The sequence below is a fragment of the Gossypium arboreum genome, chromosome 5 (genome assembly GCF_025698485.1).
Source record: "Gossypium arboreum isolate Shixiya-1 chromosome 5, ASM2569848v2, whole genome shotgun sequence".
In the NCBI taxonomy this organism is placed as follows: domain Eukaryota; kingdom Viridiplantae; phylum Streptophyta; class Magnoliopsida; order Malvales; family Malvaceae; genus Gossypium; species Gossypium arboreum.
This window is the reverse complement of record NC_069074.1, coordinates 5,905,119-5,920,368: the sequence shown is the minus strand read 5'-3', so window position 1 is coordinate 5,920,368 and position 15,250 is coordinate 5,905,119. Positions and strand designations below refer to the sequence as shown.

Genomic DNA, 15,250 nt, shown 5'->3' with positions numbered 1-15,250 from the left:
ACAAAGTTTTATTACTAAATAAAAAAAATCATATGGTAGGCAAAATGTAATATAACCAGAAAACATAAATTTGTTAAAATGTTTAAAAGAAATAGTTGAAATCTAACACAAATAATGAGAAAAGCATATAAATCCACAACAAATAAATGCTAACACTAAAATATGTTGAGGTGATGCTCACATTCAATAATTCATAGGATGTTGTTTTAATCTTTCCCCACCAGTTCATTAATCTCAAAAGCCAACAAATCAGGGATTTTACCGGTCATTATTATTAGAATTCAATTTTCAGGTAATTATTTAATCAAACAAATCAAGGCAATAAATCGGCCCATAAATCAGCATACACAATATACATTTTTTTTAAACATAGGATTTTTTCCTGGAAAGAAAGGAAATTTCTTCTTCTTCTACCTCAAGCTGCCATTTTTATAATCATTATTTACTGTTTTCCTTCATTTCCCACCAAATTTGGCTTCTTCAACGCTCCAAAATCCCATAAACCAAACACCCAACAGAGGAGGGAAGAAAACTTCTAATACTATAATATTTTATTTGTGAATTTCAGTTAATGATTCTCACGTTTGAAACCACCCTTTTACTTCAATCCAACTCCACCTTCTCTCCCTTCGCAATCTGATTCTCAAAAAAAAAAAAAAAAAAAAAAATCATTTTTCATTTTCTCTATTTTTTTTTAATATTCCAAATAAGCATAACTGTCATTGCCAACCATGACCGATGTCCTTCATTTCCCTTCACCTCAAAGCACTAACACTTCCTCTTCTAAACCTGTTTTATCCTATGCACCGCAGACATCCTTAACCTGCGCTCATGGGGAAAGAAATGACTCTGTCAATGCTATAACAAGCAGTGACCCAGAAGGAGAGGAAGAGGAAGAAGAGTTGTCTTTGTTGGCTTTGGTTGTGACCCTTTTCAGGAAATCATTGGCTGCTTGTAAGAGTATGGAAAGAAGGGAGCTTTGTGCTATGGAGATCGGTTGGCCAACCAATGTCAGACATGTAGCACATGTTACTTTTGATAGGTTCAATGGCTTCTTGGGTTTGCCTGTTGAGTTTGAGCCTGAAGTCCCCAGAAGAGCTCCCAGTGCAAGGTTTTGTCTTTTCCCCTTTCTCTACATCCAACTTCCATTCTTTCTGCTTTATGCTACTAGCTGATGTTTTCATTTTATGTCTATAGATGTGTCTAAAGTTTGTGTTCTCACAGTACCTTTGGCCTTTTATAATTTCTTCTTCTGATGCTTTATGCAATGCTGCTGTATTGGCTTATAAAGTTCTTAGAAATGCTTAGGTAAATGCATGTATCTGGAAAGAGACACAGTTATGTTGTTCCATCTTTTTTTTGCTTAATAAGCTTTGCTCTGTGCTTTCACCATATGCTTTCCTTGGAGGATATAATATAGATAAGGAATTCCATCGGCTATATGTGATATGAGAATTTTAAAACACGTATACTAGATATGGCTTGACTTGAAATGTCTATAAAAGGAGGATTTGAATTTCTACTGGAAAGTTTAACTAATCAGAAGCTTCTGTTTCTAGTAACAGAGCCCCAACTTTTCCTCATCAATGAATGCAATTTGTTCTCCAAATGCCTCTTATTTTCTAATGGGTACCAAAATTCGAAATGTCATCGCGTTGAGGCCTTTCTTATTGTGTACCCTGTTAGACCCATAGACATTTATGCCCTCCTACTTTTAGCTATTATAGCTTTTGGTGGTGGAACAAGTCAAGTGACTAGGTGAGCTATAAGAGAACAAAATTTTCTCTGCCATTCCTTTTTCCATCATTGTAGTCATTGTTTTCAAGCTTTGCTGGTGAAATCATTTCCTGTAGTTCTTGATGATTCTCTCGTGTCTTTTTTTTTTTTTTTCCCCTTTCTGGTGTCTTCTCTCGAAGTTACACATTCAAGATCAATCTAGAAGGAAAATCTGCAGTAAAAGATTAGGTAAATTTATGGTCAATGGGAATAGATAATTTTCACGGCTATCTTTGGGGTAAAAAAAGGCCTAATTACAATTGATTGTATGATGCGTTAAAAGGGTTCAATATTCCACTGATGCTGCGCGGAAACTCTATCTGCGCACCATATATTGAATATTCAAATTCAATTGTTATGAAACTGGAAGTTCCATTTACTGTTTCTTCATGTAGCCTTGTAGGGCATTCATGGCATGTAGAGAAAGGAACCCCCCCCCCCAAAAAAAAAAAATAAAGAAAAAAAACAGACATCCGAGATCAGCATATCTCTTAATTCGTGTTTTTGTTCCTTCTTTTTGCAGTACAACTGTTTTTGGAGTTTCCACAGAATCCATGCAGTTGTCGTATGACTCCAGAGGGAACATCGTTCCAACAATACTTTTGCTAATGCAAAGACGTCTGTATGCTCAAGGAGGCTTGCAGGTTTTCTTTCTTATTTTCATACTTCATCTTATCTTTGCTATTGCTCAACATAGGAGGACATCCAATTCTTCAACATTCTCTCTTATCTATATGACTGGAAATTCTCAAGAAGGTTTCTAAGTTTTCAGCCCCAAGCCCTTACCATAGACTTCATACATGCAGGCAGAAGGGATTTTTCGAATTAATGCAGAAAACAGTCAGGAGGAATATGTTAGAGAGCAACTGAATGGCGGAGTGGTTCCAGAAGGTATTGACGTACATTGTTTGGCAGGATTAATCAAGGTACGAAAATAGCACTTCAATCCCACTTGCAAATCCACATGCATCTGAGGAGAAATGGCCATGCTTTTTGAAGTTACTTTCATGTTCTTCAAACCCTAATATACTAATTTGCTGTCGATTATGCTTAGGCTTGGTTCAGAGAACTTCCAAGAGGAGTTTTGGATTCTTTATCTCCTGAGCAAGTAATGGAATGCCAGACTGAAGAGCAGTGTGCTGAGCTTGCAAGATTTATACCCCCAACAGAATTTGCTCTACTCGATTGGGCCATCAATCTCATGGCTGATGTCGTTCAACAACAACATCTAAACAAGATGAACGCACGCAATATTGCTATGGTTTTTGCACCAAACATGACTCAGGTGAGCTTCTTTTAATCTTCACACACATACATGCATACTTGCATATATTGTGCTGACTGCTGGCTGCCGCTTATCGCTTATTTTGGTTGCAGATGGCAGATCCCTTGAATGCACTGATGTATGCGGTCCAAGTGATGAACTTCCTCAAGACACTTATCGTAAGGACCCTGCGAGAAAGAGAGGATTCAGTGGTCGAGCCAGCTGCGGCCATACATTTGGAGCCTTTTGATGATAATGGAGATCAGAGCCCTTCAATCTCCTGCAGTCAAGATACTGGAAAGGATAATGAAGAGAAAGAGCTGTCCTTCATAGCTGAAGAACCTTTAAGTGAAAGTTTCAGGAAATATAGTCTGAACAATGAGATGAAAAATGAAGATCACAGTTCAACACCGACTGTCAAAGGTCTAGTCCCTGATGCAGATCATTCAGATGAGACTGCAGCTGTGGTTGAAACCTTCATGAACGAAACAGATGCCATTGTAGCCAACCGTCTGAAGCCTGGTACTCTGGCTAATACTGGAGAGAACAATATTGGTCAATCAAGTAATTCAAGTCTCAAGAAGGAAACTGACAAAATCAGCGGGCAGCAATCTGTACCTCAGATAACCAACCTTGATGACAAGACCAAAGGAATAAGCAATTTAAGCTGCATAGATTCAAAGATAGAACGTGTTGAAGCATGGCGTTGAATGATACTCTTAACATCATCTGGGGCCTAAGATACTTTGAATAATTACTGTGAATCTGTTCAGTTTGGAACTTGTGAATCGTTTAATGTATCTTTTCGGTGTGATGAGTGGTTTGGTTAACCTTCTGTACAATCATGGATCGCAGTTCTTTACATTTAAGCTTTCATATGAACAAATTATATCATATTGAATTGATGAAGCATTCACTTTTCCACAAACCTGTTTCATCAAGGACATGAGATTTCCTTTAGAATCCAAGATCAGTGCCAACTCTTCAGCAGGTTCCTGCATCCTGAAAGCAAGCATTTAGACAGAAAAGGAAGTCCAGGTAAGTAAATTGTTCTTGTAAGAGAAAATAACATATAATAGACACAGTGAAAATTAACTCCAATTTAGATGCCAATCAGTAGACAGTAACCTTTTTTGAGTTTAGTAGACAGTAACTGTATCTCTGGATTGTGGGGTGATCCTGAAAGCTATCTCTGGATGTTCGACAGTGATTTATCACTTATTAAGGAGCTATTTTCCTTAGTTTAAGAAAGATTACTAGTGATGGCAAGCAAGCAGCTTCAGGTCAAGTTTTTTTGGATTCGGGGTTTATTTTGTTACCTCTACTAGTACCTTATCAGAAGCTGTTTATCTTAATAATAGTTTAACATCACCTCCTGTTTCATAGGAAAATATAGTTTATTATGTTATTTATCAAAATATTGACCATGAACAAAGGCTAATCATGTTAATAATAGTTCAATATCACAACCTATTTTCTAGTTCCTATCAATGTTTCCATTATCTTATCACAACAAAGATAGCTATACGCTAAATGTAAAAATGGATGCCTAAAAAACATCATTTAATACCTTGGATTCATTAAAAATCCATTTAGAAAGCCCACTGCCTGGATTTTTTTTACTAAGTATTGAATAAAATACACCTGTTATCAGATAAGGAAACAGCATAAACTATTTACAAACTTATGGTTTATTTTTCAACTCCCCTACGTGACAGGGCATGGGGAAAACTATACATGGCATGCTCAACTTCCCAAATCTGATTGCATTGACCCTCAGACGTGTACTTCTTGATTTTTTTCTTTAGAACTGAGATACCATCCCAGACCACAGCCAAATGTGAAAACACCAGCAGAAACTGCATAGATCCGATACCTGTCAGTTGACACTTTCTCAGTAAATGCTCCTGTTGTTGAGGTAGAGCTACTAGGTTTAGCATCGGTCACACTACCCCCTGAACCTGCATCAGGCTTCTCTGGTTTGGGTCCCTGAATATTTCAACAATTTGTCAAATAGTTAACCACTATTTGTTACAGAGAGAGCTTGAATTTTGTAGTTTGCACATGGCAGATTATCATGATCAAAAAAGGGAAAGGATTAAAAAACACCTCAGTCATTAAACTATCACATGACCTTGTAAATCAGCATAACCTAGCAAAAAATTACCATAATGAACAAGTCCAAACAATATTCCACGGAGAATTCACTACTAATTGGACAGCTACAGCACATACGTAAACATTATACATTTCATGACATGGAGCAAAGCCACCAACAGCATTCAACTTGAGCAAACAGAGTGAAGTAGACAAAATGAAGCATAAGGCAGTCGATGGGAAAGGCATAGTGGCAAGTATTTGTGCATGTATATTAGCCGTTGTAAAATATTTTGTGGGAATAAAAACAGTAAGAACCCTCCTAAGCATCTAATCCATAACCCACAAAATTCAGGTGAAGATAATATAACACAACAATGTAAGCATACCTTGCGAGCAAGTTTCTCCAATCTCTCTTGCTCCATTTTCTGCAATAATACAAGTTTTTTGTTAGCCCAGTAATAACCAGTCACAACATAGAAAACCAAAGCAAATAGTCATGGTGTAGGATATTTTGGTGAATGAAGAACATGAGGAAGAGAGCAAAACAATGATATTTATGAGCAACTGATAAATGAATAAAACAACCTTGATGAAAACATTTTCTGCAGCCCTTTCCTCCTCACTGAGTATCTTCCCAGTCCCACTAGTCAAGAACCTGCGAGATACGTATCTAAAGCCCATCCTGGTTGCCATAGTAGTTGACTATAATATCTACAGCCACCGTATCAGAAACCATCAATCAGGTAACCATCAAGCCTAGTCAATTGCTTTCAAAGCAAGGACAGAATATGGTCAACTTCAAACCAAAAAATCCGGATTCATAAAACTTGAAACTCATATCAGCTTCAAATTAAGGCTATCAAATATCAACATCATGTCCTATAAAAAAGAAAACTCTAAAGACTTCAAAGAGCTCAGTGAGTAAACCATGTAAGAGCGGAAGTCAAACATGTTCTAAATACCCAAAATATCATCTATAATCATCTTAAACTAAAACCCAGACTTTCTTTTCCGTTTCAAGTTTTCTATTCATTTCATTGAATCCTAAAGCAAGGTCATAACGACTAAAACCAAGAATGAAACAACTTGTGAGATTAAATGACAAACGAAAAGCAATTGCTTACCGAGCAGCTGAAGCGGTGAATGAGTAAGAAATTGGAATTTTGTGGAAAATAGCAAGACGTGGTTGCTGGGTGTTATTGTATAGGCAGCGGTTATTATATATAGGATTTGCAGGGAGTGGGTCCGGTTTCAGTTTGGTTGCTAGGCAGGGAGGAAACCATCGGGCCGTTTGGTTGAAGAAGCGGATTTTTGATTCCATAGAGAGTCCCAGACTAATCCATATCATCCTTAGATTCGTGTAGAAGTTGTATTTTGACTATTGCTACAGTATGGATTGGATAAACTTGAATCCCCAAATTTTGTACAGAAAATATTTTATTGTTTCTATATATTAAACCTAGTGATCAGGGTAACGATGATATGCTCTGCTCTGCTAGTGCTTTTGTTCACAGTTGTTGACATACCTTTATGTTTGGATTTTAGTTGTTTATATTTTGTTTTACTCACCTTGGTTTATTTTTCATTTTCATACCTTTTGATAAAATAATTCGATTTTTACTCTCTAAATCGTTTTGTTTTAGGTTTGATACTAGGATTAACATTAGCTTAAAAGAAAATTCGGTTCCTTCCAATTAACTTTTTTTTTTTTAGTGTAAGAAATGTATAAATATCGATTTTAGTAGTAACAAGTATCAAAATTATAAATAAATTGTTTTAGTGGTCATAATATAGAATTAAATTGATACATTTTAGATTAAAACCAATAAATTGATTGAATTAAAACTCATTTAAATTAATTGCACATAATGAGACTCGGAGTCTTAAACATATAATTGTGCATGCTAGGTATCAAACTTAGGTACTTAATACTTAGGGCCTCCACTTTTGCCAATTGAGCCAAGGTCTCGTTAGATAATAATTTGTTAAAAGAAAATTCATAGCATATAAAGTTTGACTCTGAATCAAGAATTAGGAAAATTAAATTATATTATAAATCTTATCACGCATGTAGAATCCACAAGTTTAGAGCATAATATGTTTTAAGAACAACATATAATAAATAATGAAATATATAGTTTGAAACTAATTAATAATAACAAATGAAATTAATATATATACAATCTCGAAGTCATGTCGAGTTAACTTATGACATCAACTCAATTAAATACATTATTAATATATATAATTGATGAATGTAATAAATCGTGCATATTAAAATAAAAGCATAAAAATATTTAAAGGAAGTTTTGATTGAATGGTAAATTTAAGATTTTAATAATCGAATTGGTGCGGATTCAAATATCAACATATGCAGATTTTTATTGTTTTTGTTAAAATAAAAAGATTAAAGTACTCCCAAATGATTTTACTTATTTTAATTATGGAAAGATATTAGTGTCTAATTGACTTATGATACCAACTTAGTCAAGTATTAAATAATAGTATAGATAACTTCAAATTATCTTAATCTTTCTTAATTTCTTTATCGCAAATATAATATATATTTTTTTGTCCAACGAAATGTAATATAATATACATTTTGTACAAATACATGTGAGTATTCACCTAATTTATTAACTAGAGAAAAAACCATCACATTATTTTTTTTATACAATGCATAAGATATAACCCCTCTTAACTATTAAACAAGAGGATAAATTCGCTTAGCACGCTTAAACCTACATCTTTTTATATTTGCAACAATAACAATACCAATCAAACTAAATACATGTTACATACAACAAACAAATAAAAAAAAACAAAAACAGTATTAAAGGCAAGCAACTCGTGCCAATGTAGTTCACGGTGCCACTCGTAGACCCATGGTGTAGATGGTCACGGTTATGGTTCCCGGCCCCGGCAGCATAAACCGGAATCTGCCCTCCTGATCCTCTGCCATTATCCCCACCACCATTACCTGCACTGCCATGTTCTCCTCCACCGTGGGCACCAGCTGCTGCCCCACCACCCCGCTTTTTTACAACTTTGATCGCTTCATCCGGGATTGAAAATTGCTTTACCTCCATTGCCTCTTTACTATTTTGTTTTTCATGATTGAGGTCTACAAAAATGCAATACTCTCCCATTATTCTAAAATTCAAAATGTTATTAATATAAATTTTTTAATATAATATATAAAATTATTCATAACTCTTCTTTAAACCTTAAATAAGAAAATAAACGCGCTTGAACCTATATTCTTTTAGACTAACAATAATATCAATACCAACCGAACTAAAATTTAATTAGTTACTAATACTAATTTTTAATGAGAATTAACAGATAAAATTTTTATTTTATTTAATCTTAACTTTATAAAAAAATTTAAAACACTGGGCAAAGTTGCTTTATACATCCAAAATAAAGAAACAAATGCACATAAAATGTTGCAAATGCCATGCTACACTAGACTGCAAGGAATATTTACTTTATTGGAGAGACAATAAATTAATTAAAGATTTTCTTTTAATTTCTTCAATGAAAAGTTCTAGTTTCATATTTTGAACCATTAATCAAACATATTGAAAGTTAGGCTAAATATTTATATGTAGATAAAATTATAAATGAAGTAACATAATTTAATTTTAATTTTGAAATTTTAAATCTGAATCTTATTTTAATTATGTAAGTAAAAGAAAAACAATTCATTATTATCTTATTTTATAATAAAGAAAATAAAAAAAAGCATGAAATTAAGTAAAAGGACATTATCTTCCAACTATTTCAATAATTAAATTGATAAATTTATAACCAAAAACAGTAACCTAAATAAATTCCTAGTGAAACAGAATGAAAGCAGGAAAAACAAACTGGATATGAAAACTAAAGCAACTGAACAGTCATACCATGTGCAACCATGGAATTTAGAGGAAGTGCAAGAAGAAGGTGAAGGTGAAGGTGAAGGAAGAGCAGCAAAAAGAGCACAGTTGCTGGGAATCTCAGGTGGTTGAAGCCAGTTTCCATCATCATCATAACTACTCTACCAAATGAAACCAATGCATCTGAATCGCTGCAAATTTATCTGTTTCATCGAATATATATATATATATATATAAATAAATACTGTTCGTGAAGTAGTTTTCGGTCGGTTTGCGTAGAATAAATCATCCACTAGTTTACCAGAAGAAAGCATCATTGTCACCTTTATGAAAAGTTGGATATATATTATTCTTCTTCGTCTTTATCCTATTCGCCACCCACAATCGTCAGTGCATGCTTGGCCCGAGTTGCCATTTAATCAAGCAAAGCATAAAAGAAAAGTCCCTTGAATTACATAATAAGGTTGGCCCGATCTCAAGAAATCAAGTCAAGTCAGACTTGTACTTATCTTTGAAAACAGACCTTGCGTATTCAACTTTCTTGTTTTATACCCAAAAAAGAATGTATAGTATTTAAATAAAAACCGCATTCGTGTCCACCATATCTAGATCTTTCAAATCATGTATAATATATACGAGTCTCAGTCTCTATTCTAATGTTGTTTTTTAAATAGAAATTTTATAAAGCTAAAAAATCAAGTTAAAATAAAATATAGATAATTTTAATATCGAGTTAATATATTTATTTCATACACCTATTTTTAAAATCTAAACTCGCATCGAAAATAAAATCAATATTTGAAATTAAAATACGAGAAATGTATGTGGAAAAAGAATCTCAACAAATGTAATCCGCATGAGCTAAAGCTTATCTTATTAACGTATTAGCCATTTTATTTGCCGATTGTTTAATTCAACAGAAGGATATAGATTGAAATTGAGCCTTGTAATATTGAATTATTAAACCAAATTTCGAAATATCATGGAGTCCTTCACCATGGCCTTTACTACTTTTAAACAAACATCCGACTCAATAATCAGTCCATCATAGGCCAGATGAGGTAGCCACGACAATGCTTTTCTCATCGCGACCACTTCAGCAATGTGAGGAGGTAGAGACCCCTCACGACGTCTTGTTCAGCAGCTCAATAAAGCCCCGCGGCATTCCTAATGACAGCCTCCCAGCCTGTCGCTCGCCGTTCTTCAAAGATAGAAGCATCACGATACATTTAATCCACCCCACAGTCGGCGTTGTCCAACAACGATCATCCGCGGCAGCACCTCCGTTCGTTCCACCAATAGCAGCAAAAACAGTCTGCGAATCTGCCCATTCCTGTAACACATTAAGCTGGGGTTTGGTGCTTTCCTCTAATGGAACTTGAAATATGATTAGTGACACTTTCTTAAAAATGTAATAATAATTTATGAATTTATCTTTATTAAATAAAAGATTATATATTTTAACAAAAATTATTTTAATTAAATATTTAATAATAAAATTTAATTGATAATTTTAAATTATATTTTAATTTATAGTTTTAATTAAAAGTAAAATTGTTCAAATTCCTCTTGCATATATATTTCTAAATATAATAATGCATATAAACTTATTTTAAAATAAATTTAAAATATACTTGAAATCATATTTTCTTTTAGCTAAAAACTAATACATAGGAATATAAAAAAAAATTCCAAGTATTGCTTTGACCAAAATTATAAATAATTTAAAAGTAAATTATATAAAAGGTTATGATTAAATAAGTAAGCTGAACCTAAACCTTAATTTTTGTTTTTTTTCTTGTAAATATTGATAAAAATTATAACAAAATTTAATTTTCAGTTAATATACCAAAAGAAAAGAGAGAAAAACAATAGAAAATAAAGATAACATGTAAATTGTAAACTATATAAATAATTAAATATACATATAAAAATAAAATAAAATAAAAATCTGAAAAATCGATTGAAGTAATGGAGAAAATGAAGCGAGAGGAAAGAGGTAATCTATACTTTTTTTACCTTTATTAATAGACCAATACTTTAAACAATATAAAATATAATTAACTTTATCTCAATATTTTTTAACTTTTTAATCTAATTAACTTTTCCACTTTTTATCTCATGATTGTCATATTCATGAAAAAGTTAACTCTCAATAAAAAAATTAAATTACAAGGTAAAAATAAAACTTCACATACCAAACTTTTGAATTACTTCTCAATTAATTAAATTTTCAAAAAAAGTCAACGGTTTCTATCATTCCAAATGAAACCTAAAAGCAAAGTATACAATATTTCTTGCAGATATATCCTTATCTTTAAAACAGAACAGATTTAGGTGGAACCACAAACTCCACATAATAGCAAGCCCTTTGTCCATAGTATTATTCTGCAGTGATAAAGTGGAGTTTACGATATCAAAACCTGCTAAACACCAAGCTTTTGCCGCTTTTGGTCATCTCAGTAAGACATGATCCAGCGTCTCCACATCCCCACACCTAGAGCAACTCTCCATAGGGATGCCCTTTTCGTTTAGACGAGCTTTGCATAGGAGAAAACCCTTCAAACATCGCCAAGTGAAGTTAATTTTCGGGAGCAGCTGACTTTTTCCAAATACGGGACCAATGCCCCTCCACAAAACGACTAAAATAACCATGATCACTACCCACAGCAAGCCAATTCCCCGTCTTAACCGAGTACACCCCGTCAGCAGTAAAATGCCAAACGAGGCTATCCGCAACTTTGTTTTGCGCAATAGGCTGCTGATATACACGAGCCGCATCACTTGGAGATAGCACACCATCAATAAGATTCCGATCCCATGACAACCCATCAACGCTAAACAAATCACAAACCTTTGATTTTTCCATTCTTTCGAGTGGAGTTGAATCGACAGAAAAATTATTAGCACCCCTAAGCCAAGGATCTTTAAAAACAAAAATCGAATTTCCGTCAGCAACATGCCATCGAACCCCTTTCAAAAGAAAATTTTTGGTTGCAATAATACTCTTCCAAATGAGCGAAGGATTACTCCCTTCTTCTGCATCTAAAAAGTCGCACAGTGGAAAATAATTAGCCTTGAAAACCCGAGCCGGAAGAGAGTTCGAACTGGAAATAAACCGCCAGCCCTGCTTAGCAACCATAGCAAGATTAAACCAGTGCAAGTTATGGAAACCCAGACCATCAAATCGTTTCGGAACACATAGATTCTCCCAAGATACCCAATGAAGTTTCCTGCGCTCATTACTCCCCGAACCCCACAAGAAAAAAATTCATCATTTTATGGAGTGCATCACATGTGTTAGAAGGGAGAAGGAACACACTCATACAAGAGGCCGGTAAAGCCCGGCCACTGTCTTCAAGACTATTTCATTACCCGGCTTCGAAAGCAATTTGTTCTTCCAACAGAAAATTCTCTTGATCTCTCGCAAACAAACGAAAATATTTGCTTCTTATTTCGCCCAACCAGCGATGGAAGCCCCAAATAACGCCCATGGCCAATGGAAGCATTAACACCCAAAACAGCACACACAGCCGGATCAGGCAACTTAGTATTAGAAGAAAACATGATACCCGACTTATTAAAATTGATGGCTTGACCAGAAGGTGCCTCATAAGTAGCCAGACTGCTCCGACAGACATGTAACCCATGAAAATCTCCTTTCAGCTCCGCCTGTCGTAACAAGAAACTCAGACCTTCGGTGCAAATAATAAATAGGTACGGGGATAGCGGGTCCTCTTGCCTTAAACCCCGTTTCGGACAAATCGGCCCAAGCCCCATCCAATTGTCATGGAACCCCAGCTTAGCTAACATACACCGCAAAAAATTCCAATCCACAATGTCATAGGCCTTACTAATATCGATCTTCAAAGCATGCTCTCCTACACGACCCCATCCCTTGTTCTTCATATGATGAATAAATTCAGAGGCAACTAAAATATTATCAGTCGTTAGTCGACCTGGCACAAAAGTTGACTGCATTGCTGAAATTACCCGAGCGAGCAAACCCTTTAGCCGATTTGCCAGAACCTTGGCCAAGACTTTATACAAAACATTGCACAAAGCTATAGGGCGCAAATCTTTCATGTTACTTGGGTTAACAATCTTCAGGATCAAAACTAATAGAGTTATTAACTGAAGCAGGAAAGTCACACATCTCTACCCAAGCACAACACTGACTGAACACATCCGAACCAATCGTTGGCCAACATCTCTGACAAAATGCCACGTTCATCCCTTCCAGCCTTGGGGCCTTGTCCGGATTCATCTCAAAAACAGCTCGCTTAAATTCCTCAATACAAAACCGCGCTATCAAACTATCATTCTCCTGCGGTTGAACACAGGCTTGCAACTCAGAAAAAGCCTCAAAACTAATATCAAACTATCATTCTAAAGTTAAAGGTTAGTAAATTGATTTGATAAAAAAAAAAACAAGAAGTAAAAAACCCGAGTACATGGATGTGGTAGATTCTTTGGTAGATTCTTTCTAAAAATCATTTTGATATGTAGATACTAATATAATTTATTTTCAAAAGTTAATACTAATCCTAATCCGTCCCCGCACCTTCTCGAAACACCGAGAACAAATTGGTGGAATGGATTAAATAATCTGAGAATAAATTTTAAAAAATGAAAGAAAGGTGCGAAAGAAGGCAAAAGAATAAATAGCCTGAGGAAATGCAATCCAGGGTGCTAAACCATGAGTAAGAGCCAAGTAAAAAATTATGCGATAGAGTTTGGAGTCCAAAATTTTAAAAAAGAAAAGAAAAGATTGCACTAAAATAATTTGCATTAAATTTTAAACTTTAGAGAAAAGTCAAATAAAGATTAAATTGAATAATTGAGATTTAAGCGTTACTACATAATCGAAATTATACCATTATGCGAAAGAGTTTGGAGTCAAAATTAAAATAATGTGAATTAAATTTTAAACTCTGGAGAAAAGTCAAATAAGGATTAAATTGAATAATTGAGATTTAAGAGTTACTACATAATCGAAATTATACCATTAAGTAAAATTGAGATACCAGCTGCTGGTATGATCATTGATATTTTTATACACGATTATGAATGTTTTCTTTACCAATGATAAGGGTATCCAAAAATAATGATTAAAATATTAAATTTTAATCTGATTGAGAAAACATGAGATAATATAATGTAAAAGGAGTTACAATTACTGTTGTTTATGGAGAAGATGGTCTGTTCACATTTAAAATTAAATAATAACAATTATTTTTATTTAAATTTGATCATATTTTATATATAGACAGTAAAACCAGATTGTTGGATTAGGTGAAATCAAATTCGGGACTGTGCATGGATTATTTTCAAAAACTTGACACAACCCCGATTATTGAGTACTTACGTCTCTACAAGCACCGGATGTGGTGGCCTTCCAAACTGTTTAAATGTTTAAATTAGAGTTTATGACTGCTTAGCTTACAGAAGCCCAAATCTTTTAAAATGTTGACATAAGGATTTAATATATGCAAAAATATTTAAGTTAAATCTTTTGAAGTGTTTAAATGAGGATTAAAACTTTTAAAAATACATTAATAAAGCATGTCTTAAATTATGTTTTTATTAAATTTCTTTTATTTTCAAGCAAAATTTGATTCAAAATTCATGAGTTTTATTCTAAATACGATATAAAATTCACCTATTTTTATTCAAATTGAGCTGAATTGGTGTGAAAAGTCTTTACTTAAATATTTTTATAAAAGTTAATTGAGCTATTATGAGTATTTTCAAAAGTTTAACCCTTACATAAACAACTCCTAAAAGATTGAGCTTTAATTTAAATATTTAACCTAATTTATCTGATATTAATATTTGAAAAATAATTAATTTCTTGCCCAAGTACAGGTTGGGCTAGGGTTAACCAATAAGTCCAGATCACTATTCCAAAAATATTAAAATATTTTAAATTTATTACTATACTATTAATATTTTATAATTAAATTTAGATTAAAAAAATCTTTTTATTGTCAAATTAGTACTTAAATTACAAATATATTTATTTAAAAGGGTAAATGCTCTAATTATGGTTCAACCTTTTAGAGATTACTCACACAAGGACTAAACCTTCTAAAAAGTTAAATAAGGGTTTAACATTTATAAAAGCACTCAAATAAGGGCTTTTCATGTATTTCAGTCCAATTTGTAGAAAAATTAGGTAAATGTTAACGAGTTTAGGATAAAAACACATTAAATATTGCTTAAAAAG

The 15,250-nt window shown here is 33.5% G+C and overlaps 3 protein-coding genes and 1 long non-coding RNA gene across 5 annotated transcripts; 1 reads left to right on the top strand and 3 right to left on the bottom strand.

Moving 5' to 3' along the window:
• The first annotated feature begins 354 nt into the window (after positions 1-354).
• On the top strand, positions 355-3,968 carry LOC108453572 (rho GTPase-activating protein 5). The gene is made up of 5 exons (XM_017751747.2): positions 355-1,111; positions 2,300-2,420; positions 2,583-2,702; positions 2,831-3,061; positions 3,154-3,968. The coding sequence occupies exons 1-5, from the start codon at positions 732-734 to the stop codon at positions 3,748-3,750; spliced, it is 1,449 nt and encodes a 482-aa protein (XP_017607236.1). The 5' UTR covers positions 355-731; the 3' UTR covers positions 3,751-3,968.
• Positions 2,069-6,693, bottom strand: LOC108453573 (uncharacterized protein At2g27730, mitochondrial-like). 2 transcript variants are annotated; one of them, XM_053028505.1, is made up of 5 exons: positions 6,265-6,693; positions 5,726-5,907; positions 5,527-5,565; positions 4,917-5,029; positions 2,069-4,042 (listed from the first exon to the last, which is right to left on the bottom strand). In XM_053028505.1, the coding sequence occupies exons 2-5, from the start codon at positions 5,831-5,833 to the stop codon at positions 3,883-3,885; spliced, it is 420 nt and encodes a 139-aa protein (XP_052884465.1). In that variant the 5' UTR covers positions 5,834-5,907; positions 6,265-6,693; the 3' UTR covers positions 2,069-3,882. The 2 variants fall into 2 exon arrangements, with proteins under 2 accessions (XP_052884465.1, XP_052884464.1); XM_053028504.1 differs by having other exon boundaries at positions 5,726-5,851; positions 6,265-6,692.
• A 1,047-nt stretch (positions 6,694-7,740) lies between these two features.
• On the bottom strand, positions 7,741-9,310 carry LOC108452433 (uncharacterized). Its single transcript, XM_017750224.2, has 2 exons — positions 9,049-9,310; positions 7,741-8,264 (listed from the first exon to the last, which is right to left on the bottom strand). Exons 1-2 carry the CDS (start codon positions 9,173-9,175, stop codon positions 7,924-7,926), a joined length of 468 nt encoding a protein of 155 aa, XP_017605713.1. The 5' UTR covers positions 9,176-9,310; the 3' UTR covers positions 7,741-7,923.
• A 638-nt stretch (positions 9,311-9,948) lies between these two features.
• LOC128293234 (uncharacterized) lies at positions 9,949-12,080 on the bottom strand. Its single transcript, XR_008283365.1, has 2 exons — positions 11,445-12,080; positions 9,949-10,354 (listed from the first exon to the last, which is right to left on the bottom strand). It is a non-coding gene; the product is annotated as an uncharacterized LOC128293234 (long non-coding RNA).
• Between the last annotated feature and the right edge of the window lie 3,170 nt (positions 12,081-15,250).

Excerpts from the sequence above, each read along its gene's own strand:
- LOC108453572 (XM_017751747.2), top strand. The coding sequence starts at position 732 with ATGACCGATGTCCTTCATTTCCCTTCACCTCAAAGCACTAACACTTCC. Across the intron at positions 2,421-2,582 it reads ATGCTCAAGGAGGCTTGCAG|GCAGAAGGGATTTTTCGAAT; the intron begins GTTTTCTTTCTT and ends TCATACATGCAG. Across the intron at positions 2,703-2,830 it reads GTTTGGCAGGATTAATCAAG|GCTTGGTTCAGAGAACTTCC; the intron begins GTACGAAAATAG and ends GATTATGCTTAG.
- LOC108453573 (XM_053028505.1), bottom strand. The coding sequence starts at position 5,833 with ATGGCAACCAGGATGGGCTTTAGATACGTATCTCGCAGGTTCTTGACT. Across the intron at positions 5,030-5,526 it reads TGGAGAAACTTGCTCGCAAG|GGACCCAAACCAGAGAAGCC; the intron begins GTATGCTTACAT and ends TGAAATATTCAG. Across the intron at positions 4,043-4,916 it reads GAGAAAGTGTCAACTGACAG|GATGCAGGAACCTGCTGAAG; the intron begins GTATCGGATCTA and ends GCTTGCTTTCAG.
- LOC108452433 (XM_017750224.2), bottom strand. The coding sequence starts at position 9,175 with ATGATGATGATGGAAACTGGCTTCAACCACCTGAGATTCCCAGCAACT. Across the intron at positions 8,265-9,048 it reads AAATTCCATGGTTGCACATG|ACCTCAATCATGAAAAACAA; the intron begins GTATGACTGTTC and ends GCATTTTTGTAG.